The sequence below is a fragment of the Pararge aegeria genome, chromosome 25 (assembly GCF_905163445.1).
Source record: "Pararge aegeria chromosome 25, ilParAegt1.1, whole genome shotgun sequence".
NCBI lineage: Eukaryota > Metazoa > Arthropoda > Insecta > Lepidoptera > Nymphalidae > Pararge > Pararge aegeria.
Genome location: NC_053204.1, coordinates 10,484,618 through 10,512,338, shown reverse-complemented (window position 1 = coordinate 10,512,338; position 27,721 = coordinate 10,484,618). Strand labels below are relative to the sequence as shown.

At 36.8% G+C, this 27,721-nt stretch overlaps 1 protein-coding gene across 1 annotated transcript; it reads right to left on the bottom strand.

The window, feature by feature from the left end:
* Positions 1 to 7,602: 7,602 nt before the first annotated feature.
* On the bottom strand, positions 7,603 to 26,321 carry LOC120634964 (uncharacterized protein DDB_G0283357-like). Its single transcript, XM_039905876.1, has 6 exons — positions 26,305 to 26,321; positions 20,113 to 20,253; positions 17,220 to 17,595; positions 10,304 to 10,399; positions 9,738 to 9,815; positions 7,603 to 8,595 (listed from the first exon to the last, which is right to left on the bottom strand). Exons 1-6 carry the CDS (start codon positions 26,319 to 26,321, stop codon positions 7,603 to 7,605), a joined length of 1,701 nt encoding a protein of 566 aa, XP_039761810.1.
* Between the last annotated feature and the right edge of the window lie 1,400 nt (positions 26,322 to 27,721).

Below are 27,721 nucleotides of genomic sequence, written 5' to 3'. Positions count from 1 at the left end.
TATCGCTAAGCCTTAAATGAGGGGTTTGCTAGTCCGCTGAGGAGTTCTGTCCTCTATCTCCAACCACATTCATCAGATCTGCACAAAATTTGGCAAAATTAAACACATATTATAACCTCTATGGTACAAAAATAATTATTTAAATCGGTTATAATTTGTCTGAGTTATGGTGTAAAATCGTCAATCACTCTCATCCCCTCTACCAAAGGAACCGAGCTTAATGTCGGGATAAAAAGTATATATTAATTCTAACACTTCCTAGAATATGTGTACAAAGTTTCAAGAGGATCGGTTATGTAGTTTTTGCGTGAAAGCGTAACAAACAAACTTACATTGACATTTATAATATTAGTAGGGATAGGTGAAATAATAAGGAACATAATCTCTGGGACACAGGAAAAAATCTATAAAATATTCTTTATTATGATATTTAATTTAAGTTTTTGTATTTATTATTATTATATTTAATTTAAGTTTTTGTTATTTTGACAGAATTAAAGATTTTTTTCTTATTGATCGTTCTTTGTTGTCGTGTGTCTATGGTAGAGCTACCGAGCTAGGCTTGTTAGTCAAGTTACGGAGCGTGGGAGCTTGCCGATTGTTGCCGTAAACTGGCGCTAGGTAACTACATTATATGCAATATCATATACAAATTACAATATCATATATAATATCGTTATATTATATTGTACGCATGGTATTACTTACATTACTTTGACGGCCGATTGGCGCAGTGTCCAGCGGCCCTGCTTGCTGAGTCCAAGGGCTGTGTGTTCGACTCCCACAAATGGAAAATGTTTGTGTGATAAACATGAATGTTTTTTATTGGCTTGGTGTTTATCTGTATTTCATAAGTATTTATGTATATTATTCATAAAAATATTCATCAGTCATCTAAGTACCCATAACACAAGCTACGCTTACTTTGGGGCTAGTATATTTATTTATTTAAATACCTGTGTACTTGACGTTTCAATAGTGCTTTTGTAAGGCTTTTACTTGAAGTACACGAACTTTCAATTAACACGTAGGCACAGTAAGACAGAGGGACAAAAATAAAAAATTAAATTATATAATAATAATTAATAATAATATTTGTGAGATAATATTTTAAAGTGACTTGATCTAATAAAGATCCATAGTAGCATGCCAGCAAGAAAGTCGATGAGTGTAATAAATTCCTCAAGGTTTTGTCCCAGTACATATTGTATGAACTTCTGGCTTCATGCCAACTGACTCAGCGGAACGCGTGATGCACTGCTTCTAGTGATGGGACAGTGTCGATATCGATATGAAACGATGTAGGCTAAATATTATCATATATCTATTATATAATTAACGTAACATCGCATTAAATAAATTGTAATTATTTGGGTATCCATCTTCGGGTAAAGGCCTTCTCCATTTACCCCACCGCACTCTATTGTCGTCGTCTCTCCAAGCGTGCGATCTCCCGCACCATCAATGCAAAACTCGCTCGGCTTATCTTCTTTGGATGGCGCAATATGACCCGCCCATCGCCATTTTAGCTTGCACGCCTGTTCCGCATCGGTAACTAGCTGTGTTTTCTTTCTTATCTCTGTGCTTCTTTGGCGGTCATTTAAATGTAAGCTAAGCATAATTCGCTTAGACGCTCGTTAAAAAGTCTGAATTTTATTTAACATTATCTTTGTTAAAGCGATGTAGGTAAAGGTGAATCATATCAACCCATCACCGGCCCTACAGAGCACGGGTCTCCCACACTTAGAAGGGTCCTTAGTCTACCACGCTGGCCCAGTGCGGATGCGGATTGGTGGACTTCATTCGCCTTCGAGAACATGTTTTTCTTCACCATTGAAGCAAGTTATACTTGAATTGCTTAAAAACGCACATAGCTTAGGAAACTTATAGGTGCGTGCTGGGATTCGAACTCGCCCCCCCCCAACAGGATAAGGCAGCTTCTTTTATTTCACTACAAGTTGGATGCAATCTCACCTGGTAAGTTTGATACAGTCTAAGTTGGCAAAGGGCTAACCTTTTTGTCGTATGGCAACTATATTAAAGCCCATACCCCTCATCAGTTTCTACATATATCGTAATGGAACGATAAATTGATTAACGGCACGTCTTTGTCGGTAGAGTGGTAACTAGTCGCAGATGACACTCCCACCAGACCGGACTAGCGAAAATACTTTTGCTTTCAAATTACCCCTGCCAGTATATTTATTCAGAAGTTATTTACAAATACCCCCTTATGATATTAAATAGAAGCAGGCGTTACTTTGCGGAAATCCATGATATATAATTGTTAAGACAACAACTTAACTTGAATTTTCATAACCCTCCTTTTTTCTCTGGCTGGGAAATGCGTTTACGCATCCCTTCAGAAAATAAGCTAGTAACCTAGTCCATTTCCGGAAGGGTATGTAGGACTCACCAGCCGAAAGGCGGCTGGAATACCCACTAAAACCCAGCGCAACCCACCCAAGTTAAGTGCTAACGGATTGCTGCCGCATGCAACATTGTTGTTGTGTTGCGTCTTTAGATGGCTGACTCTTTCTCCCGCTCCGCAGCCTCTTTAAGGTATACACCTTTAAACTCCTCGCAGAATTACACCATTGCCTGTCTCTTGGGTTTGCTGCCTATCATTGTGTACATAATTATCTTACGTATTGTTTTCAGTACCAGCAGTGGACGTAAATAAGGTGTGGATAGTGCTGGAACTCCTAGACCTTGGTTTACTCGATGAATAGTTCTATTAAAAAACTATCGACATATAAAAGAGTCACATCCCTTCAAGAATCGTTTGCAATAATCGACAGCCCATAGACCGCGGCGGGACTGCCTTATCTTCGATGAAGACTCGCAATTTTGTTGGGCTATGCGTCTGATATAAGGAACGGTAATAAGACATCCGTTCTCTCGCGACGAAATGATGAAATTCAAAGGTGCAACCTACTTTGACTTATTCGAACTAGATTCAAGTTAGTTCTATGAAAATATGATGGAATTTTATTTATATTAGTGGTCGCATAATGGTTGAAATGCAACCATTGCAAAAATGCTGCAGAAATAAGCATGTTTTGGCGAAGGCGCAAAACTCCTCTTTAAGCTACCAGCCTTAGACCTTGTTAGCACTAGTTAAGTTACTAGTTAAGTAAAGCTACGTTACGTACGTTGCTACAGAAATAAAAAAAATACGAACTTTGTCCAACACTATTGACGATCTCGCGTGAGCGCTGTGGTTTTAATTTTGAGGTCGCGGGTTCGACTTCCGGCAGGGGCAATTCGGGAATTTATAATTTCTGAATTTTTTGTGGCATGCTCTGGTGGAAGGCTAGTTATTTGAAATTTAGTAGCGAGAAGAAACCGATGACTCCTTAACAGGTTAGCCCGCTACCATCTTAGACTGCATCATTATCACCAGTTAAGATTGCAGTCAAAGGTTTAACATGTAGTGGTATAAAAAAAAAACTTGCCAACCATTGTTAACCCTCTGTATAATTTCCCAGTCTTAGTAACAAAGATACAACGCATAACCGTCGCGGTAAATGTTTACGCTCAGTAATTCTATTCTACAACAATTTATTTCGCACAAACTTCGCAATACCCGGCCCGAGTACGTTAAGCTGTTTTACTTGCAAACTTATTCTCATTATAGAGTAAGCAGACATCAGCGATGTGGATGTGAGAAAGGGGTGATATCTCAGGAAACCGAAATATTACTTCCCACGCTTTAAAGGTAAATAAATAAATAAATAAATATACTACGACAATACACACATCGCCACCTAGCCCCAATTTAAGCGTAGCTTGTGTTATGGGTACTAAGATGACTGATGAATATTTTTTTACTAATGATATACATAAATACTTATAATATACATATAAACACCCAGACACTGAAAAACATTCATGCTCATCACACAATCATTTTCCAGTTGTGGGAATCGAACCCACGGCCTTGGACTCAGAAAGCAGGGTCGCTGCAAACTGCGCCAATCGGCCGTCAGGTACATTATTTACTGTCTCTAAGACTTATCTGTGAAACCGAAACGCTTATGGTTTATGAGTAAACCGCTGCCATAGTTTTTATTGAAATAAAGGAAATACAGCCCTGACATCATATGCAAAATTTAAAACAAGTGACTCCTGTCACTTTAGTAGGTACGCGTCTCGAAGCGTAGGTACTATGCGCGTGTCGGTCTTTTATCTTCAATAGGGTTGTCAAAAGTCAACACTAAGAATGTGTTGAATTAGTTTGCATGGTAAAATGAATATGCTTCTTTTGGTTTAATATTTTTAGAGGGTGATTCCTTATGAAAGAAACTTTTGCACCCTTCACCAGTATTTCGTAATTCGGTTACACGTTATATTTTTTATATAATAACTAGCTGTTGCTCGCGACTTCGTCTGCGTTTGATTTTGTTTTTTTGATGTGGCTTTAAATTTAGCTGTAGATCTAAAAAAAATTAAAGTATTCAGTATCGCTAAGCTTTAAATGAGGGGTGTACTGCTGTCCGTTCAGGAATTCTGACCCCTATCTCCAACCAAAGATATGGCAAAATTAAACACATATTATAACCTCTATAGTACAAAAATAATTATATAAATCGGTTATAATTTGTCGGAGTTATGGTGTAAAATCGTCAAACACTCATCCCCTCTCCCAAAGGAACCGGGCTTAATGTCGGCATAAAAAGTATCCTATATTACTTCTAACACTTCCAACAATATGTGTACAAAGTTTCATGAGGATCGGCTGAGTAGTTTTTGCGTGAAAGCGTAACAAACAAACTTACATTGACATTTATAATATTAATGTAGGGATATAGGGATGATATAGGGGACATTTATAATATTATATAGGGATAGGGATAGGGATAGTTGACGGACTATGCAGATAGTCCGATGTTGGATTAATATATTGATTTTGATTGAAAGGTGAGTTCTTATCTGAGATGAAAATCGGTCCAAGATGGCCGCCAGCACTCACGCCAAAATACCAGAAAGCTCTCTGTAGTTCCTGTCATTCAGTATTAATTTATTTCATACAAAAAATTAATAGATCATGTAATTAATTTTAGTTTGTAATTATTATTTCCATCTATATGTATTATTATGTATATGAACATGCTTTACACCAATAATAGAATTAATATAGATCATGTTATATTTGTAAAGTGACATTACATTGTGAATTGTGATTCCAGTGGCGTCTATAAAGGGTATGCACAGGGTATGCAGATGATATAAAATGAAGAAAATGTCCAGTATGAATTATAAAAAACTTAAGGGTAGGCATTGTAAGAGAGAAATAAAAAGCCTACCCTTAAGTATTTATAATTCGTTCTGTTCGTACATTCGGGAAACTTCGTGACATCTCGTCCAAAATCCCTCAGTGCCTGAAGACTAAAGTCTTTGAACAGTACGTGTTGCCAGTGATGACTTACGGATCGTGAGACGTGGTCGCTAACTATGTGCCTCATAAGAAAGCTCAGAGTCACTCAGCGGGCGATGGAGAGAGCTATGCTAGGAGTATCTCTACGTGATCAAATCAGAAACGAGGAGATCCGTAGGAGAACTAGAGTTAAAAACATAGCTCAGCGAGACGCAAAACTGAAGTGGCAATGGGCAGGGCATATAGCTCGGAGAACCGATGGACGTTGGGGTCTTAAGGTGCTGGAATGGCGACCCCGCAACCGGTAAACGCAGTGTAGGTCGCTCCCAACGAGGTGGACAGATGACATCAGGCGAGTCGCTGGGAGCCGCTGGAGGAAAGCAGCCCAGGACAGGATTGTGGAACTCCCTACAAAAGACCTATGTCCAGCAGTGGACGTCCGTTGGTTGAAATGATGATGATGATGATGAGGAACTTCTCCTGTTCCATGTTCCCGTGCTTTAGCAGGTGGATACGTTAATTATATCCCCTTTCAGGGGATATAATTAATTGGGGGATATAATTTATGTGTCCTGCCCGCGCTAGTCCTGCTGTTGCAGAAGTTACAATACAGAGTAATAACAAATAGAGTATCTAAGTGAAATATTGAATATATACTATTTCACGAACTGTCGAGATAAAAAAGGTCGTAGAAAAAAAGTTATTAGTTTTTATGTAAATCGCTCACATCGCTGAAGCGGATCATTTTAAGTGTGCAATTTTAATTATTTATGTATTTCTTATATATTGAGGATGTTATATGTTATATATTTATATAGGTATTTATGTTATATATTTACATATGCTGTATATGATTGTTAGTAGTTTACGTTAATCATGGGTAATTTCATGTATGTTTATATTTTATTTGTATTTATATGTAATATATTTATATATATATTATTTATATAATTTTAAATCTTATTTATTGCACCACCTACCTCTTTTCTATGTGTTTTCCTTTTACGCCATTGGTTGCCTGGAAGAAATCGCTATGTAGCGATAAGGCCACCTAATTGTACTCTCTTGACATGATTGATATCTCTGTAACTACTTTTTTTCTTTGGTGTACAATAAAAGTGTATTCATTCATTCATTCATTCATTCAACTACAGCCCGCGAGATTTCTGGTAGTTTTATTTCACCCTGTATAGATTTACGAATGTCACGAATAAAATAAATGTAAATTAATTTACCTAATGAATATTTCTGCTATTAGCTTCTCCATAACAGCACAAATGTTTCCCAGCTCGTAGGCTCTTGCGTTAATATATTCCGCAAGTGGCGGCACGCTCGAATAAGCCGAAATTGCTAATGAATTCGGACAAAACTGTTTCAGCCGCGTTCCGGGCTCTGTGTTTGTCCTTTACCCCCAATTTTACATGTTAACTACTGTAGATTCGATGTGTAGGCCCAAATACTAAAAAGCAACTGAGAAGTCAACGTTAAGTTTTCAGTGTCATTTTTAGGGTACCGTACCCAAAGGGCAAAAAGGGCGGTTCCGTCTGTCACCAGGTAACTCTTCTTCTTTTGATTTTATTGCGTGTCGTAGTGCCAAAATAGCACAATGTACTTTGCTAGTGTCAAGTAGCTTGGAGGCACGAAGTAAAACACATGAAAAAAAAATGTTTATTTCATGTAAGCTCACTGATCACTGAACCTAACTAATATATGAAAAATAAAAAATAAAAATATACTACGACCACAGAATTAAGAAAGTGTGTCGCGAATAGGCGGTTAGTCACTTTGTTTAATTTAGCAGTATACGGTAATTATTTTATTTCAAATGTTCTAAACATAACGGGGAAATTTCCCCGTTACGCTAGCAACATTCCGCGGGTGTGAAGAGAGACGTGCGCGGGGCGTTTTCACTGTTCTTGGACACAATGCACTGCATGCGATAATAGCTGTATGTTATTCAATGAGACTTCTGTATGTCCTTATTCTATGATTGATATAAATACGTGTGCATTTTACATACACTTCAGTCAAGTTTAATTTACAAAACCACTTTAGAAAACAACATTAACAAAAGATAAAGGCATATTGAAATTAAAGCAAGTTATTTTTGATAATCTTTTATTTCAATAAACTATATTCTATGTACATATTAATTGAGTTTTTGTTTTTTTATTAATTACCTTATATCAATTCCTAATCTAAGATTATTTATAGCAAAATAATCATTTGTAAGATAAATATTTGTTGATCCTATTAATAAAGTTTCCCAAGACAACAGGTTTAGACGTGATTCTATCCCTCAAACTTGCTATAGTAGATGCCAAGTAAGACGCTGGGGTTACTGCTACGAAATTTCTAGCTGTAGAAGTTAGTTCTGTTGGTAGAACATGTTTAACATTTGTATAAACTTTTTTACCACCAATAAGAACTACGTTTTCTGTAGTTGATTCATATTTTACTACTGGATTGTTGGAAGCTGAAATAACACCGTCAGCGTAAGTAAAACCTTTCGTGGGAGCAACGGTAAACAAAGGTTTAATTGTATATGGTCTTTCTGTAGTAACAATAGGAAAAGAAGTTGTAGTAGGTTTGAAAATAGCAAATTTACTATTATAAGGCTCATAGTTTTGAGTATAATCTGACGAATAATCATAATATTCTTTGGAATTGTATTCATTAGGATCTTCTTTGATTGGTATAGAGTCTTTATAGTTTACATAATCATTTCTGGGATTAAAATCGACTTGTTGTTTTACATTGTTTGCATGGTTAACGTAGTTATTAAAGTTAATTAAATCTTCGTAGTCTTTTATATTATCGGTTTGCGGTTTAAAATAATTACTTTCAACGTTTTGGTCATCGTACTGCCTTATGTTAACGTAATCACGATTTATATTAGTATTTAATCCATTACTGGGGTAGTGTGTTACTAAATTGTTATTTGGATTAACATGGTTATTTTGATTTATTTTATCATAATTATTATTAGTATTAATATATTTATTTGCATTCTCTGCGCCGTTTTCATTGTCATATCTGACATCAGCTTTGTAGCCAGTTTCGTCAGCTGTGTAAGAAACGATTTGCGTTCTGCCATCTGGCAGTCGAACTCTGTACTCTCCGTTGGTACCACCGCTGACGCTTTCTTGTTTGTGGGAGAAGTCATCGCCTGTCTTTTGATCTTTAACTCTATATGAGAACGCGTAGTTCTGATCCTGTAAGAAATAAATGGAGAAACTATTTTTACATGAAAATTGACAGAATGCATTTTTGGTATGATATTCTCAGTAATTTCAGTGATGGTGAAAGAAAGCGTAAATATTCAACGGCGTGTGGAGTCCACCAATCCGCACTGGGCCAACGTGGTGGACTGCTGCCGAAGCCCTTTTCGTTGTGGCAGTGCCCTGTGGGCGGGTAATGGGTTGTAATGATGATGAAAATGATAATCATCATCATCACAGCTTTTTTAATTGGTTTTAAATATTCTCGATGTTTCTAAATCAGAATTCTTATTTACTAGCGTAGCGTGTCCGTTTGGAATTATTTACTGTCTTTCTTTATTTTCACTTCAGGTACCTAATGTATTCAATGGTTCAGATGGGTAAAAGTGATAAAAAAAATAAAATTTATTTCCAAGAAACGTTGTTAAATGATCGTAAAATATCGTTTACGCGTCCAAATATGCTTTGTTAAATGAGATGCAATATTAATAGTTCGATAAACTAAGTATAATGAATAATGGATAATAAATAGACAAATTTCGATAAACGTTCTGAATATGACACACTAATGTCATATTATCTTTACTTATAATAAAACTGTAACTGGAAGACGTAACTGGAAGACTTAACCGTAACTTCAAAACACGGGTAGAATCGTAAGATGTTGACATTCCTATCATGATATTAATCCTAATCCAAATAAATAGTTTTATAAATATTAATTTTGATTATATACCTGCAATCCCTTTTTAAATTATTCAAATTGAACCTATCGCTTAGAAGTTGCGACGGGTATAGAAACGCAAAAAGCAAGAAAAATGCAGTGGGCCGCCTGGACGCGAATTACATAGTTTAGAAATAAAACTGGACTTGGTGGGTAGCGCTGCAATTCGTTTCTAAGTTTTTTTAAGATATTTAAACTCTAATAACCGATTATGTGCAATACTAATATTATAAATAAGAAAGTGTGTTAGTTTGTCCTCAATTTACGCCCTAACTAAGCAATAAATCGACTTGATTTTTGGCATAGATTTAAAATGGCCCAAACACACGGCTCTTACGTAATTTGTAAAAAAATATAATAAAGGTGGGCGAAGAACTCGGGCAACGAGTAGTATGTTGATATATAAAGTTACCTGGTCATAATCTGGGCTATCATTCTCGTCGGACACTCCATTATTCTCGTATTGATTCTCATAGTCTACGTTATGTCGCTGAAAATTTAAAGGCACAAATAAATTAATACATTTTGGTTATGGTCTCAACTTTTCAGTCTCAACCTCGATGGAGGCCGACCAGCACGGCTAGCATGGGCAGAAGACAATAATATCCCCGGGGAAAGGATAAAAATTTATCTTTGCCCACAGCTGTATTAACTCTCCGAGCACTGGCGCACAAGTGGAAATAATATTCAAATAATATATGTGTATTAATAAACGGGGGTAAACTTTTCCTATTCCATGTTCCCGTGCTTTAGCAGGTGGACACGTTAATTATATCTCCTGTCAGGGGGATATAAATTACGTGTCACATTGTGTTAATATAAACCTTATAAAATTTTAAAAGAAAAGAAGTTGCCGTTAAAGGGTGGCCTCCCTTTTTAGATAGGTGCGTAGAAAATAGTAATTCAAAACTAATTAGAAAAGATAAGTATTATATGAAATATGATGAATAATGATGCAGTTTGATAAACGGGTAGTACCTGATAGTTATACCGATTTGCAGGTTTCGGTTTGAGCACATTTTGTCTTGCGTGGTTCGATAAAGCTCTGTATATCGGTGGCAAGACAGTCCGCTCCTGAAATAAGGAATTCATAAGTTTCAGGCAGAAAAAACACCTGGTGAGCGATGGGGGTAATAAAAACGAATCCAGTATTTGTAGCGAAAGCATCTTAGAGCCTTTTAGGAATCTTTGAAGCTGTTGTTTTAATTTGACCGGGCTAAAAGAGGTTTTATTTATTTCTAGGTCCTCATAGTTTTTTTAAATACCCATTTCCATACCAAAATTTCCAGAAGTATAAAGGCATGACTCGATACACATTGTGCCGGTCTCCACAATACCTAACACCTAACTAGATGGCGCCACAAAGCTGGAACACCCGTTCGGAGGAACATCTTCCTATTGTTACGGTCGAACGTATAACCATAGATCCCGTACATTAGTGACCCTGACGTGATCATTGTAGCACCACAATGCACGTACGCCTGACGCACGCAAACACGCCCAACGCACCCAACGCACTCAACGCACCGCACGCAACGCTCTCAACGCACGCACGCACACGTGTCAGACAGAGGCACACCATAGCTAGCGCACATCGGCGTCGCTCTAGACCAATCAGCACGTTTACAGCGACGCTCGAGTCACGCATATACATTATGTTTGTTTGTTTGTTAACTGTTTCAGGCTCTACCACAGAACAAGTTTGATTACGACACAGCTTGTGTCCTGGTGACGGACACAAGGCACTTTTTATCCTAGAAAAGCAACCGGGGAATAAATAAAATTAACTTTGTTACCTATTGATCTAGTGTTATGTTACTGTGAAATCGATCGCAACTCGTACTAGTTTAATTTGACCGCTAGAGGGATGAGCGGGACGCGGGGACCGAAAACCGGTGTTGGCCAGCGCCCCTACTATGGGGTGCTTAGAGCGATAGACCCAACGTAACGACACGGCCAACGCCATATTGAATACTAGCTTTAGCCCGCGGCTTCGCTCACGTTAAGTTCAATATTTGATTTGGTAAATTTGAACTAAAAAGGTTAAAAAAAATATGAACGTAACTTACTTAAACAAATCAGAAACTTTCATATAAGTTTTCATCCCCTATCTGCGTGCTGCCTTTGGAGTTGGAATTTTTAAAATTTGTGAAACACGTATTTCTTATCGTTTATTTTTAATTTTTAAACGAAAACCTAAAATCAAAGTTTCATGGATATAACTTGAAAAATAAATTGATAATTGATAAATATACAAACTTTCATACCCCATTTAACCTTAGTCTTAGGGTTAGAATATTCAAAAATCCTTTTGTAGCGGATGCCTACGTTGTAATAACTATCTGTGTGCAAAATTTCAGCCCGATCCGTCACGTGGTTAGAGTTGTGCGTTGATAGATCAGTCAGTCAGTCGCCTTTTATATTATATATAGAAGACTTATTTTTATAAAGGTGAAAATAAACTAATAGTTTATTTCAATTAACAGTTTTTTTCGCCTTTATAAAAATAGTTGGGTAAAAAGTTAATTTGATTTATTCCCTTCTCCATAGGTTGTTTTACCAGGATAAAAAATAAATGATAATAAATAATAAATAAACTACGACAATACACACATCGCCATCTAGCCCCAATGTAAGCATAACTTGTGTTATGGGTACTAAGATGACTGATGAATTATTATATGAATAATCTTTATATATATATTTCTTGTGGGCGTGTGTATGTCACTGAACTCCTCCTAAACGGCTGGAACGATTTAAATGAATTTTTTGGTATGCGTTTGGGTGGCACCCTGGATGGTTTAGATTCACAAATCAGCCCGACAGATGGCGCTGGGGTCCGCTAGTATACATAGATACTTATAATATATAGATAAACACCCAGACACTGAAACACATTCATGTTCATCACACAAACATTGTCCAGTAGTGGGAATCGAACCCACGGCCTTGTCTCAGACAGCAGGGTCGCTGCCCACTGAGCCAATCGACCGTCAAAAAGTATCCTGAGTCCGTCTCCAGAACACAAGCTGTTGGGTTGACTGTTTTGTTGCGTATAATTTAATCCTATGTATTGTAACGTTCACTACGCACTGGGCAATCACCGATTATTTACCCAATGTTCACCTTCAAACAATGCCTTTCGTGATGGGTATGTATGTACACACAGCCGCTATTCGGGCTTTAAAACAATACAATTACTTTGGGCAAACGGATCGGATTTACCGCGAGCTACGCGTACCCACTACAATGGTGGGCAATCAATCACATTGCAATGAAAGAAACAAATAATAATATTATGGAGTCAATGAGGCCCTGGCCATGGGCCCGTAAACCAGCGGAGTAATGTGCATGTTTCATGTAACATGCTATCACGCATGTTACACAAAGAGGATACAAATATTAGGTTAGGCATCGGTAACGTATATTCGACGGCCGATTGGCGCAGTTTGAACTGGAAAATGATTGTGTGATGAGCATAAATGTTTTTCAGTGACTGGGTGTTTATATGTATATTCTAAGTATTTATGTATATAATTCATAAAAATATTCATCAGTCCTCTTAGTACCCATAACACAAGCTACGCTTAGTTTGGGGCTAGATGGCGATGTGTGTATTTTCGTAGTATATTTATTTATTTATTTATTAATAATTAATGGAATCGGAGCTATAGGCTAAGAGGCGGTGATAGCTGGGTTGGATAGTCTAGTCGACAAGTTGAAAATGGTACAAAATAGAGAAACTGCTCTTAAAATAATGTGCGATAGCTCATTGGATCCGGAATGACGTCTAGAAAAATGTGCCAAAAGCGTGTATTAGCACATAAAAAAATGCAAAAAAAGATTATTTAAGGTATTGAATATTTTTTTTTTTATTTTAAAAAATTATGGTGTGTTCTGAACACTATAATGAATTTATTCTCGTTGGAAATTTTACTTAAAGTTAATTTAGCAACAAGTTAAACAATTGTTAACTAATGAAATTTTCTCAAACTACCGTCTTAATTGTAAGTGAACAAAAATGTTTAAATAATGGGCGTAAAAAATTTTCGCTTCGTAGAGCCTTTCTTACATACATATTTAACAAGATCGTGCCATAAAAGTAAAAAAAATATTTATACTTTGTTTAATATTTATAATTTTTTTTAACAACATTACTTTGATTTTTAAGTGTGTTATTTAGTTTAAGTAAATAACACACTTAAAAATCCGTAGTGTAAATAAAGTAATAAAGTAAATAAGTAGTGTTTTTTAGTTTTTGTAGAAACCAGCGGCGTAATGCGCATGTTACATGAAACCACAAAGAGTATACAAATACTAAGCTCAAATATTCTTTAGTCAGCCAGATAAACAAGAGTCTGATTGTAAACGGAAAATAACATTGGTACTTATAAATTTTCAAGACAAAACGCTCTTGTTTGTATGACATAAAACGCTTTTCTAAAAGCCCGATACAGAAACACAATCTGCAAGCCAGTCATGGTGGGCCGCAATTTTGTCCAACGTGCGGAACTATTATCCGCAAAGAAGTTTGAAGGCACTTAGCTGAATAATTGACGAGGGTTTAGGAATACTTTGAATTCACCTTGAGGAAAAATTGCTGTTTGTGATTTGTGAAATGGAACGTGTTGGATGTGAGAAAAATTGAGGGTAGGTACGTGAGAACACTTCTTGAAAAAAAAATACCAAACAAATAGGTAGGTATAGTTTAAGTAGCTTCGCAATCTATACTTTAAACGAGATAGATAACTAGATAATGCGTTATAACAAACCTTTTTATGTATTAAATACCTTTTCTTTTTATCCTGTTACGCAGAAGAAGTATAACGTCTATCGCGTGTACATAAGGACACACACGTTTTTTTTTTCAGTTGAATTACCTATTCTGAAGTGTTCTTAACTACGTTTAATGAAAAACGTTCCAAGATGGCCGCCGCCCCAAAATGGCGGTTTACATATTGTTTCACAACTCCATCAATATAGGTATCAAAAGATAAAGCTTGACTACTAGATTACTGTGCATTATGACAAATTTCAAATTCAAGATGGCCGCCAACGATAAATTATATATTTTTTTGTTAATATGTACACCATATTTAAAGTCGGGGATTTTTCAATTTTAAATTACTTAAGCGTCTTAAACAATACCAATTTGAAATATATTGGGCTGCCTGCGAAGACGAGTGGAAATAAATATCAAGGTCAGGATAACCTGACTCCTGACAACAGTTAATGGGCGCATCGGACCAATTAAAGTGTAACTAATTACATCGGGAATTAAAGCAAATTTCGCAATTCCTTCGCAATTAAGGCTCGTTTTCACCGCCCCATTCAGATTGGCATTAAGTCGGAGGCGAGTAAGCCTCTAATTAGTCAGCGTTTGTTTATAAGTTAACTTTAGACGGAATTTACTTTATTCTGAGGGGAGTTATGACGGAACGCAGGAAGTGTTATTGGGTTTTATTGCCCTTTAGATACGGTTTTGTCCGCGTGGAACTTGGGACTTTTGTAGTTCAAACCTTCTGTGGGACTGCCTCGTTGGTTTACGGGTAAGCACGTAAGCGTAACACGAGGTCCTGAGTTCAAATCCGGAGACGTAAGTTTTTTTTTTAGCGTAATACACGATTGTTGGACTAATCAGTTATTAAGTGGAACCCATCGCCTAGAGTTATACACGATTGATGGACCAATCAGTTATTAAGTGAAAAACTATCGGCTATAAATAGAGCAAAACTTCGCAGGGCATGCAAGTAACAAGTCCTATTAAGGGCCAAAGTCAAAAGTCAAAGTCAAAGTCATAAATATTTTCATCCACGGTGGTACATAGAGGGCTATTGATGCGTACATTACTTTAAAAAATGATAGTGACTGTGAGATGATGACGATAACTACATTCGTAAACTTAAAAATAAAGGCCCGGTTTTAGCCTAATGCACAGACATAATATAACTAGTACGTACCTACCTATATTATGTATGTCCAATTAATCATCCAAAACTTTGAATAGGCTTTTGGCTTTCCTTTATTATTGGTTTACATTTAATTCAAATGAAGGAATAATAAATGTTTCATCAAAACAGATTCAGCAGTTTCCAAGAGAAACTTAAATATTTACTTATTTCTAGTGTTAGCGCATTTCAATACTAAAGTTGGTTGATTGGATATTATAGTTATGTTTATATATATATATTTTATTTATATATTTGTCTAATTTTAAATCTTATTTATTGCACCACCTACCTCTTTTCTATGTTTTTTTCCTTTTACGCCATTGGTTGCCTGGAAAAAATCGCTATGTAGCAATAAGGCCACCAAATTGTACTCTTTTGATATGTATTTATATCTCTGTAACTACTTTTTTTCTTTGGTGTACAATAAAAAGTGTATTCATTCATTCATTTTTTTTTCACGTATCAACACTAAGCTACATATTTTTTTGCTTTATGTTACGAATAACAGAACAATTATGTCACAAATTTTAGAGTTCTGTTAAATTTTCGAGGAATCATCTTATAGTTCTTTATGCAACTGTTGTATAACAAGGAGTATTTAAAACACGAATATGGGTTTATAACACGAGGCGAAGACCAGTGTGGTAATAGTATCACATGAGTTTTTAAATACCTTATTATCAGTGGCGTGCACTGGGTTTCTTAACAGGGTATGCATACAGCATGAAAGTAGCATAAAATGAAAAAAATCTTCCTCTTATTCGGGCTTTATTTCAATTTTAGGGTATGCAGTGCTTTTGTGCATGTATGTAGTGCACGCCACTGCTTATTATCAAAAGTTGCATACAATACTTTATCTACTCCCATAATATGAATCCTCTACAAAAGATTCTAAAAACGTAGCTTACCGCTAACATGAAAACAGCCAGTAACCTAATATCATACGTTACTGCGTATATACAAAGAAACTAAGTAGTTATTAATGATAGAATTACTTATTTATTGCAGTAGTAGTTAACATTTTGTACATTATTAAAATTCACTTGATCTTTAATATTGGAATGTTCCGACCCCGATGTACTTGGCGGAATGCAATGTTCGTTTTTGGAAATTCATACGGTTTTCTTTTTTGAAATTTACACAGATTCCACGCATCGAACAGTAAGAATGTGACTGTCTGTTGAGTAAATCTTTGCGCAGTAGAGATCGAAAAAAAAACAAAGGAGTGTTATCTATATCTATACTTATAATAAAACTGTAACTGATTTTTATTTAATTTTTGTCTTTGTGTCTGCCTGTCCGGGCATCACGTGAAAACTACTGAACGGATTTATATAAAATTTGGTATAGTTGTAGCTGATCTTCCGGGTCAACATATAGGATACTTTTAATCCCGATAAACTATAAGTTTCCTACGGGAAATCGGATGAAATTTTTTATCAATTTTACTTCATAGCTCCGAGTTTAAATTTGAACCGATTTGAAGAATTCTTTTTTATTTGATACTATTAAGCATGTATCGTCTAATTTTAATGAAGATCTGATAATTATTGTCGAAGATAAAGTATATAACTCTTCACAGATAACTGCAAGTCGCAAGGCATATGGGACAACGATCGAATGCATGCGTATCATCCTACTTATATAATAAATGCGAAAGTTTGTGAGGATGAATGTATGGATGAATATAGTTTGGAAATAAAACTAAACCTGGTAGATGGCGCTGCAATTAGTTTCTAGGTTTTTTTAAGATATTAAAACCTGTAATTAATATCATTTGGTGCAGACGAAGTTGACATTGGGTGTTTGTTGGTGTGTGGGTGGGTTGGCAATAATCTAACTGTTGCAGAATCAATCATTATACAGGGTTTCAAGCATAAGTAAATAAAATAATTCTTTATGTTTTGATAGCATACAGTTGTTTTTTGAAAAATAACTCTTACCTCATAATCATTGAATCCATTACCCCTCACGTAACCCTTTAGCCTCGCTTTCAGCAGCATCTCAGCATACGGCACGTGGTTGTACGTAGAAGCTTCTGGTACGTTATTGATGGAAGTTTCTCGAGGATTCGCGAATATATCATTACTTGTAATTGGAGCAATTTTAGCCAAGAGATCTGGGGTTAAAGTCACTTCAGCTGGACTTGGTATAGGATATGCGGGGTTCAGAGGTATGTTATTTTGGGTTATGGAACTGTTTGGTGGGTCCGGGTTGCGATCGCTGTTAGCGATGGACTCGATTAAGGGTCTTGCTGTGACAATTAAAGGTCGTCTAGGGGCGGGAGGGCCGTCGCTCGGGAACAGCACGGGTCCTTGTCTGGAAAACAAAACAATACGGTTATTTCTACCCATTGTTGATTTGAACAAACAGTCCACGCAACGGCTTGTGTCCCGGAGACGGACGTAAGATACTTTTTATCCTGGAAAAGCAACCGGGGAATAAATCAAATTAACTTAGTTTCCGCTGGCCTTCCATGGCCTTCATCAGTTCCACTTGATCAAGCATTAAGATGTGGACATTCAGACGTATGTAAGCATTTGAGATGTGGACATTCAGACGTATGTTAGCCATTAGTTGGACTCGCAAAGTATCCAATGAGGAAGCTCTGCGACGCGTCAACCAACGGCGTGAACTTTTGCACACCGTCAAGATCAGAAAAGTTGCATATCTGGGGCTCGTACTAAGGCACGAGAGATATGAGCTCCTTCAACTTATTATGATGGGAAAAGTTGCAGGAAGAAGAGGCGTTGGTCGCAGAAAAAAGTCCTGGCTTCGTAACATCAGAGAGTGGACTGGAATCGCGAGTGCAGCAGAATTATTCCGCGTCGCGAAATATAGACAAGAATTTACGAAGCTGACTGCCAACCTTCGCTAGTCAGAGAGGCACCTCAAGAAGAAGAATATGGCGCAGTGGGCAGTGACCCTGCTTTCTGAGTCGAAGGCCGTGGGCTCGATTCCCACAACCGGTAAATGTTTGTGTGATAAACACGAATGTTTTTCAGTGTCTGGGTGTTTATCTGTATCTATGTATATTATTCATAAAATTATTCATCAGTCATCTTAGTACCCATAACACAAGCTACTTACTTAGCGCTTACTTTGGGACTAGATGGCGATGTGTGTATTTTCGTAGTAGTATATTTATTTAAATTTAATAAATCTTACCAAATGAAAATGGTACCGACTCTGAGCAATAACGTACTTACCAAACAAAAAGAGATTCATCAAAATCGGTTTATAATTCGCGGAGTAATCGAGAAATAAACATACAGAAAATAACAAAAATACATTCGAATTGAGAACCTCCTCCTTTTTTAAGTCGTTTGAAAATGCGATACGCTAAAGTAAGAAACACATATGGGAGTGAACAATTTTAGTTAAATGAAGAAACAAACACTTAAATGTATAGGAGACAATGAGATGGAAAGTATTACACATTTTGTTTTCCTATTTTAGTTTACATGGTTTATATATACGTCCAGCTTACTTTTATCCGAAGGTTCCAGCGTAACCCTACACTAGGAGATTACATCCGAATAATTACCAATCCCAATCATTTCTAATACAAGCTCAGCGAAGACAAATTCGGAGGCATCAGCTCAACAAGTTGAGCGGGAATTTCATTAAACAACAGTCGTTAGGAGGGATAGTTAAAAGTTACGCGTCTACTGTATTGATAGCTTTTGCTATGGATTTCCCATTACCAAGCCAACCTTTGTATTTATGTACATACTAGCTGCGGTGATAGCGCATTGGGTAGGAGCTAGACTTCCCAGCTCGCACCTCTAACTTTTCTAAGTTATGTGCATTTTAAGAAATTTAAATATCACTTGCTTCAACGGTGAAGGAACATCGTGAGGAAACCTACACGCCCGAGAGTTCTACATAATGTTAGCAATTGTGTGCGGAGTCCACCAATCCGCACTGGGCCAGCATGGTGGACTACGGCCTTAACCCCTTCTCATTGTAGGGGGAGACCCGTGCTCTGAAGTGGGCCGGTAAAGGTAAGCAACTTGAAAAAAAAGTCGAGAGTCGGTATAGAATTTTTTTCTGAAACAAATTTATCAGAAGTTGTACACGGACGCAGGAGTCCGACCGCGTGACCTACTATTATGTTGCTCATGACTTCATCTGCTTTTGTAAAGGTTACGCAGTTTATTTTTGGGCTCAAAAGATTCATATATCAATGATCGAGACGTAGGCTTTGCGGTCTATCTAGTCTCGGAGACGCCGTTACAACCCATGTGGTTATCAAACACAGTCTATCCGAAAAAAGAGTTGTAAAAACTAGTATTTGACGGCCGATTGGCACAGTGGGTATTGACCCTGCTTTCTGAGTCGAAGGTCGTGGGTTCAATTCCCACAACCGGTAAATGTTTGTGTGATGAACACGATTGTTTTTCAGTGTCTCGGTGTTTATCTGTAGTATTTATGTATATTGTTCATAAAATTATTCATCAGTTATCTTAGTACCCATAGCACAAGCTAGGCTTATTTTGGGACTCGATAGCGATGTGTGTATTGTCGTAGTAAATTTATTTATTAGTATCGTCTCTAAATTGGATTCATCACCTTTCTCTAAAGCGTTATTTTGGGACCGGGTTTATCCGGTCATGCTTATTTCAGCCGCAAAGCAGCTCTGTTGCAATGCTGGTTTCCAGTCTGAAAGACATGGTTCCAGGCACAAGTGGCTTAAAACCTACTCTTCAGGTTGAACAAATTGCGGCACTTTGTATGACGTTTGCACCTTGCCCTGCAAAGCGTGGCTACACTAAAGTCGATGGTTATTCATTTAAAAAAAAAGAGGATTTTTAATTACAATATTAGACTTACTTGGTGGGTTTACTCTCCTCCAAGTACTGCTGTAACTGGTAGGGATGGTAGTTAAAGTTCCTCGGTTCTAGAAAGCTGGCTGGGGTGGCGATCTCTTGTGGTACCACTTCCATGAAGCAAATGGACGCGACCATTGCAAAGCTGAAATTAAATTTTAATGATTACTTAATTTATAAAGAAACTAATACAAGTTTCAGGAGTGACCTTTTTCGACTCACGACGTTATTCAAAACATCATCATCAACCCACTATTGGGCACGGATCTGCTCTCAGGATGAAACAAATAAATATACTACGACATTACACACATCGCCATCTAGCCCCAAAGTAAGCGTAGCCTGTGTTATGGGTACTAAGATAACTGATGAATATTTTTATGAATAACTAGCGTACCCAGCTCGCTTCGCCGGGCTAGATTTTGCTTTATTTTATTTAAACAATAAACTTACATCATTAAATTTTTAATTTAAGTCTCATAATATATATTAAATCATTTATTTCTCTCTGTATTCATTCTCTTCTATGCTCTTCTCGAGCGGGTGAAGATCATTATCTACACCTATATACACCCAACAATAGAATATCATCATAGTAAATAAAAGCTGTATTTGACAGCTGTAGCTGACAGTGTGACAGTTCAAAAATAGGAGTGCTCCGATCGTCACCAAACTTTACAGGATTACTGGCCAGGTCAATACGGAGATTCCCTGAAAGTTTCATTGAAATCGGTCCAGCCGTTTCGGAGCCTATACGGAACATACCCACACACTTTCTCTTTTATATATATATAGATAGAAGAACAAGATATACATAAATACTTATAATATACAGATAAACACCTCGTTTAAACACCTCGTTGTTTTTGCGTCGGGGGTAAAAAGCCCTAGAGTGTAATTTTCCCAACAGAAAAAAAGATAAATAAGCAAATAAACATAGCCGACGAAAAAAATCTGGAATTTCTGTTAAGAAATAACGAGCTAAGTTAAAATGAAATATTGGTACCAAGTATTTCGGGGTATCACCTTGAAGAGTATTAGATAAATATAGAAAACAAATGGAAATATATATTTCTAACGACAAAACACACGTCGCCATCTAGCCCCAAAGAAAGCGTAGCTTGTGTTATGGGTACTAAGATGACTGATGAATATTTTATGAAATATACATAAATATTTATCATATACAGATAAACACCTAGATACTGAAAAACATTTATGTTCATCACGCAAACATTTTTCAGTTGTGGGAATCGAACCCACGGCCTTGGACTCAGAATGCAGGGTCGCTGCCTACTGCGCCTGTCGGCCGTCAAAGAAGAAGAATGAGGAGGGCTTAGGCCAATTGCGGATTGGTAGACTTCTAGAATATTACAGAGAACTCTCAGGCATGCAGGTTTCTTCACGATGTTTTCCTTCACCGTTAAAGCAAGTGATATTTAAAGTCAAAGTCAAAGTGAAATATATCTTTATTCGAGTAGGCCCATAGATGGCACTTACGATACGTAGATTACGGGAGAAATATTTACATGGTAGTGATATGATGGCGATAACCATATTCGTAAACTTAAAACTTAAGCTACAAGGGTATCAGACGCGTCCTAGTCTAAGAAGCCCACAGCAAATTAAGCCAGGTGTTTTTTTTTTATTATTACCATCTCACATTGTCATTTAAAATAATTTCAAGGGCAAGCATAATTAGAGCAATAATTCACCCTTAAGCTTTTTTACCGGAAATGTAATTCTTTGAACTATAATAGGACTTTTGTTATGCGTTACTTTGCGAAAATTCATAATTTATAATTTCTTCAATCCGTATACTCCACACCAAACTGATCGTCGGCAATGTACACTCTACGCACGTTTCGCTCCGAAACCGGAGCATCCTCAGTTGACGGATTGAAGAAATTATAAATTACACCATTCAGATTCTCCTGCTGTTCGCGGAGTATAGCAAATTAAGCTTAATTTTCATAATAAAAACTTTAAAGCTTGATGTATTTATTAAAACGCACATAACTTAGAACAGACAGATGTGCTTGCCGGGTTTCGAACTCTCGTCTCCTCCGATTGTGAAGGCGAAGTCCTAACCCCTAACCCTACGGAACATACAGAATTCTCATTCAGCCATTATTACATGCAGTGCATTGTGTTCAGAAACTCACTCAGTCTCACTTCACACCTACGGAATGTTGCTAGTTCACAAACTTTTTCCCATTTCCCAATTTTATGGTAAACGTTTTGAACATTTGAGGTAATAATATTTACTGTCAACTGCTAAATGGTATGACGTGAAACACTATTAAAGTTGAGTGGGTTTTGATGCAATATTAGTCGTTTACACGGTTTTGTCTGTTCTTAATACTGTGCACTGGGCTATCTTGACGACCTCCCAGGCGCAGCCGTGAACACTGTGAATTTAAGAAGGAGGTCCCGGTTTCGATTCCCGGCAAAGGCAATATGGGAATTTATAATTTCTGAATTTTCTCTGGTCTGGTCTGGCCGGAGGCTTTAGCCGTGTCTAGTTACCACCCTACCGACAAAGACGTGCCGCTAAGCGATTTAGTGTTCCGGTGCGATGTCGCGTAGAAACCTATTAGGGGTATGACTAGGTACCATACTCCCTAACAGGTAAGCCCGCTACCATCTTACGACTGCATCATCACTTACCACCAGCTGAGATTGCAGTCAAGGGCTAACTTATAGTGGAAAAAATCTTTACTCCAATCTAATAAATAAATAAATAAATATATTACGACAATGCACACATCGCCATCTAGCCCCAAAGTATGCGTAGCTTGTGTTATGGGTACTAAGATGACTGATGAATATTACTATGAACAATATACATAAATACTTATACAGATAAACACCCAGACACTGAAAAACATTCATCAACACATAAATATTTTCCAGTTGTGGGAATCGAACCCACGGTCTTGGACTCAGAAAGCAGGATCGCTGCAAACTGCGCCAATCGGCCGTCAATCTATCAGATAATTTTATTTATTTAAAGTAATGTTTTGTGTACTGATTACCAGTACGAAGCACATGGTGGTAAATTTAAACGCATCCCAACTGGAAATAGGAGAAAACATTCCAACCTCTCACCTGAATGTAATAAGTGAGCACTGTTCTGAATAATTTTCCATAACCTTATGAGAGCATGTAACTGGAAGACGCAGCCCCATCCGTTACGTCTGACAGACGGACAGATAAACAAATAGCAACTCCGCGACGCGTGATGTATTGGTGTGGAATTGAGTTGAAATCCAGCTGATTATGTGAGCTGTATTCAAAATGCTTTGTTAAAAATATGAGGGCCATGGTACCATAGAAAAGTGCGATGCCGTATATGGTTGACATTTAACCCAATTTTCTCATTATATACTCGATTGTGCGGTGATAGCCCAGTAGGTACCAGCTCGACTTCACTTTTGGGGGGTCGAGTTCGAATCCCAGCGCGCACTTCCAACTTTTCTAAGTTATGTGCGTTTTAACCAATTTAAATATCACTTGCTTCAACGGTGGAGGAAAACATCGTGAGGAAACCTGCATGCCTGAGAGTTCTGCGTAATATTCTCAAAGGTGTGTGGAGTCCACCAATCCGCACTGGGCCAGCGTTGTGGACTACGGCCTTAACCCCTTCTCATTGTGGTAGACCCGTGCCCTGTAGTTTTTAGAGTTCCGTAGTCAACCAAATCCCAACCACAACTGTCTGTTTTTTTTTATGCATATATTTATACTCTTTTTATATATACAATGAAAACCAAGCTTAATTAGCTATGATCCGCAAAAAGCAGGAGAATCTGTGCTGTAATTTATAACTTCTGCAATCTTCATACACCACACCAAAAAAGATCTTCGGCTATATACTCTGACAATGATTTTACATTGAATAATTGTAAAGAAATGACAGTTTTTCACTGTAAAATCAACATCTCCTGAGGATGCTCGTAAAGAGTACACTGCCTAAGATCTGTTGGTGTTGTCAAAGGCGGCACTTTTTAAGACGTGTCCCTCACATACCCCGCGAAGTGTTACGCTTTTTATTAGTGATGGTTTTCTACTTACCATCGGGTGGAACGTTGCTTGGTTCGTGTATGATTATAATAAAAAAAACAGTTTTCACTTTTCAAAAGTGCTTTTATTACTTTGAATTGCAAAAATTATTTTCCAAAAATATCAATCTATCTTAATAAAACGCAGATATAATAATATCTATCAATGGCTTTTAATTGGATAAAAACTTACAGAACGCAGTATTTGCGGCGTGATTGCATCATTGTTCCGTGTGAACGGGCTGTCACAGATACGCGGTGGAGCCGCCATATTGCCGTTGTCATAGCAACCATTGTCGGCGTGGGAAAATGGCGGATTCGGCCGCATTTGTGTGAAAAGTACGATTTCCGATGAGTGCGAGTTTTAATTAAAAAACCTTGTAAAGATTATTGATTTAAACGGCGATTTCCAAAGGAATAAACGAGCATTATCTTGTTTTTGAGGATTTTCCCTCAAAATATGAAGCAAAGATTAATTTTATTTTGACGGAATATTCTTCAAAATTACTTAAACCCTCGATTCGTTAGCGTTACTATTTAATTATATAGTAATTTTACTCTAAAATATTTCAATATACGAAATACGATGTTTGGAAGTATCTACTGTATCCAAAAAATAAAGTATATTGCCTCTTTGGGCGTGCAACAATTTAAAGTATTTATAAGGTATATTTTACAGACTAAAGTTAATTATTTAAAACTAGTAATTTAAAAATCCATTAATATTATAAAATGTATAATGTTAACTAAAAATTTAAAAGACTCTTATTTTAAATTAATTAAATTATATTCCCTTACGATCTTTGGTAACTTATTATATGTTTGTATACCCATCACGCAGACACTTTTGTTAATTTATTATGGTATAACTAGCTGTTGCCCGCGACTTCGTCTGCGTTTGATTTTGTTTTTTGATTTGGCATTAAATTTGTTGTAGATCTAAAAAAAATTTAAGTATTCAGTATCCCTAAACCTAAAATGAGGGGTTTGCTGCTGTCCTCTAAGCACATATTATAGTCTCTAAAGTACAAAAATAATTATATAAATGGGTTATAATTTGTCGGAGTTATGGTGTAAAATTGTCAAACACTCATCCCCTCTCCCGAAGGAACAGAGCTTAATGTCGGGATAAAAAGTATCCTATATTACTTCTAACACTTCCAAGAATATGTGTACAAAGTTTCATGAGGATCGGTTAAGTACTTTTTGCGTGAAAGCGTAACAAACAAACTTAGATTGACATTTATAATATTAGTATATAGGGATAGGGATAGGGATAGGGATTAGGGATTATGGATTATGGTATTGAAAATAGCTTGAAATCATAAAATACTTGATATACGCAGAGACTTTCGAGGTTCAAGCGGTACATTTTGTATGTTTATATAGAAGTGACGTCATAATTTTTTTGAATTGAATTTATATTTAGATAAATAGGTTTGAAGTGTATAAGCGTCTGTTTGTCATCATGCCAATACTTTCCACGGACTAGTTCTATCAAAAAAGCTCTGCTACTACTAAAAGTTTACAATTTAATAACACTAGAAGGGGATGACTCTAATTTGGTTTGTTTATATTAACGTAGTTATTTTCAGAATGAGGCTTTAGTAAAGAGAATATTTTTTAATCAGTATGTTCGCCGACGTTTGCTTACTCTAAGTTTTGTTTGTTTAATATAGATAATAAATTACATTAACGTTCGGAAATTTTAAATATTGTTTGTCATGATTGAGGTCTTCAAAGTACACAACATAATTCTAACAATGAAATGTTTATATACTCTTCGCAAGTGAACGTTGTAATAGTAGTTAAGTAACAGGTAGGTACATGTTTGCCAGTGATCAATCGCAAATTGGTACACTCCATTTTATAGACTGGGGCCTACTTGAAAAAAATGAATTTTAAATTTTGTATAATACAAAACTCTTTAATATATTTATTTTATCTAAGTAGGTACCTAATAATTTTTATGTTAAATCTAAGACCGTATTTCCAATCTTATATTTATGTAATCTTTTTGGCCTTGGATTTAAGTGAAACCATTTAGAGCTAAGTATATGTTATTGTAACGCTATTGATTACGAATAAATAAAATTAAAAAAATAGATTATTGAATTAAATAAGTCACTTACCACACTGATTTTCCAAACATTGTTATGAAATTTAAAAAGGAGATACTTTGCACTTACAATAAACACTTATAAAAACCAATTCACTAGCAATCTATTTTTAAAATACAAAGAAAAATAATAAGTACGTTTACTAAAAAAAGTACCTACAAGAATAAAATAAATTGAGCAATGTGTATCCGAACGTCATGCAAACAAAAATAAACAAGATGGCGGCAAAAAAAGAAAACAATAAATTGCACTTCAGTTGTAAGCGCGGGAGTTCAATTGGAAATGACAATGGCTTCTGTGTCGACGAGTTTTTAACATACAGCCTATATCTAAACAATAAGACACGAGTTTTGAAATGCATCATTAACATCTGTGTTCTTTGGTATCCAAGATTTCATACGCAGATAATATTGCCTGACACCAAAAATGTGGCATTAGTGTTAGTACACTGTTGCTACACTCATGTGTCTTAATATTTTGGTCACTTTTCATCATGTACACGTCATCGTGTGGATGATGAAAAGTGACCATTACTCATGCGCACGCATCATAAGTGACATTTATGGGCATGGAATAAAGATATTTTTGACTTGGACTTGACTCTGACATCGTCATTATGAACCCACAGAATGAGAAGAGTTTAGGCCGTAGTCTACGCTGGATTGGTAGAATTCACACGCCTTTGAGAACGTTATGGGGAACTCCAAGGCATGCAGGTTGCCTCATGATGTTCAGAATAATAAAGTTTACTTTCCAACGAGTTTTATTATCATCATCTCCATCTTAGCCAAACATATCCCATTGCTGGCCACCATCTCTCACATCAAATATGTATGAAAAGGTAAAGAACTCAACCACCGTAATGACGGTAACAGGTATCATCATCATCATATCAATCAATTACCGGCCCACTGCAGGCACAGGTCTCCTCCCACAGTGAGAAGGGGTTAGGATTTACACTGGCCCAGTGCGCATTGGTGGACTTCAAACGCCATTGATAATATTATGGAGAACTCTCAGGCATGCAGGTTTCCTCACGATGTTTTCCTTCACCGTTGAAGCAAGTGATATTCTAAAAGAAGAAGAAAAGTTAGAGGTGCTTGCTGCGATAAGGAGTCGGCCCCGCGAAAGTAAAGACGAAGTCCCAATCCAGTTACCTTTGTAATAGTCCAGTGGGCTATTACAAAGGTAACTGGATAGTGGATATGTTGATACAAAAAAAGAGACACCAGAGATGAAGGTTAAACTGACAACGGCGTTGGTGGTAGGTCAAAAGGAAGGTAGACTAAGTGTTTGAAAGCAGGAAGGAGAATCCGGTTGCGAAAAGAAGTACGTACGCCTATGAGGATTTTCCCCTCGTAAATAATAAAAGGAGAATGGAAATAAGAGCTTACACAAGCAACGCATCTCCAACGTGAGCTGGCGGGCGGGA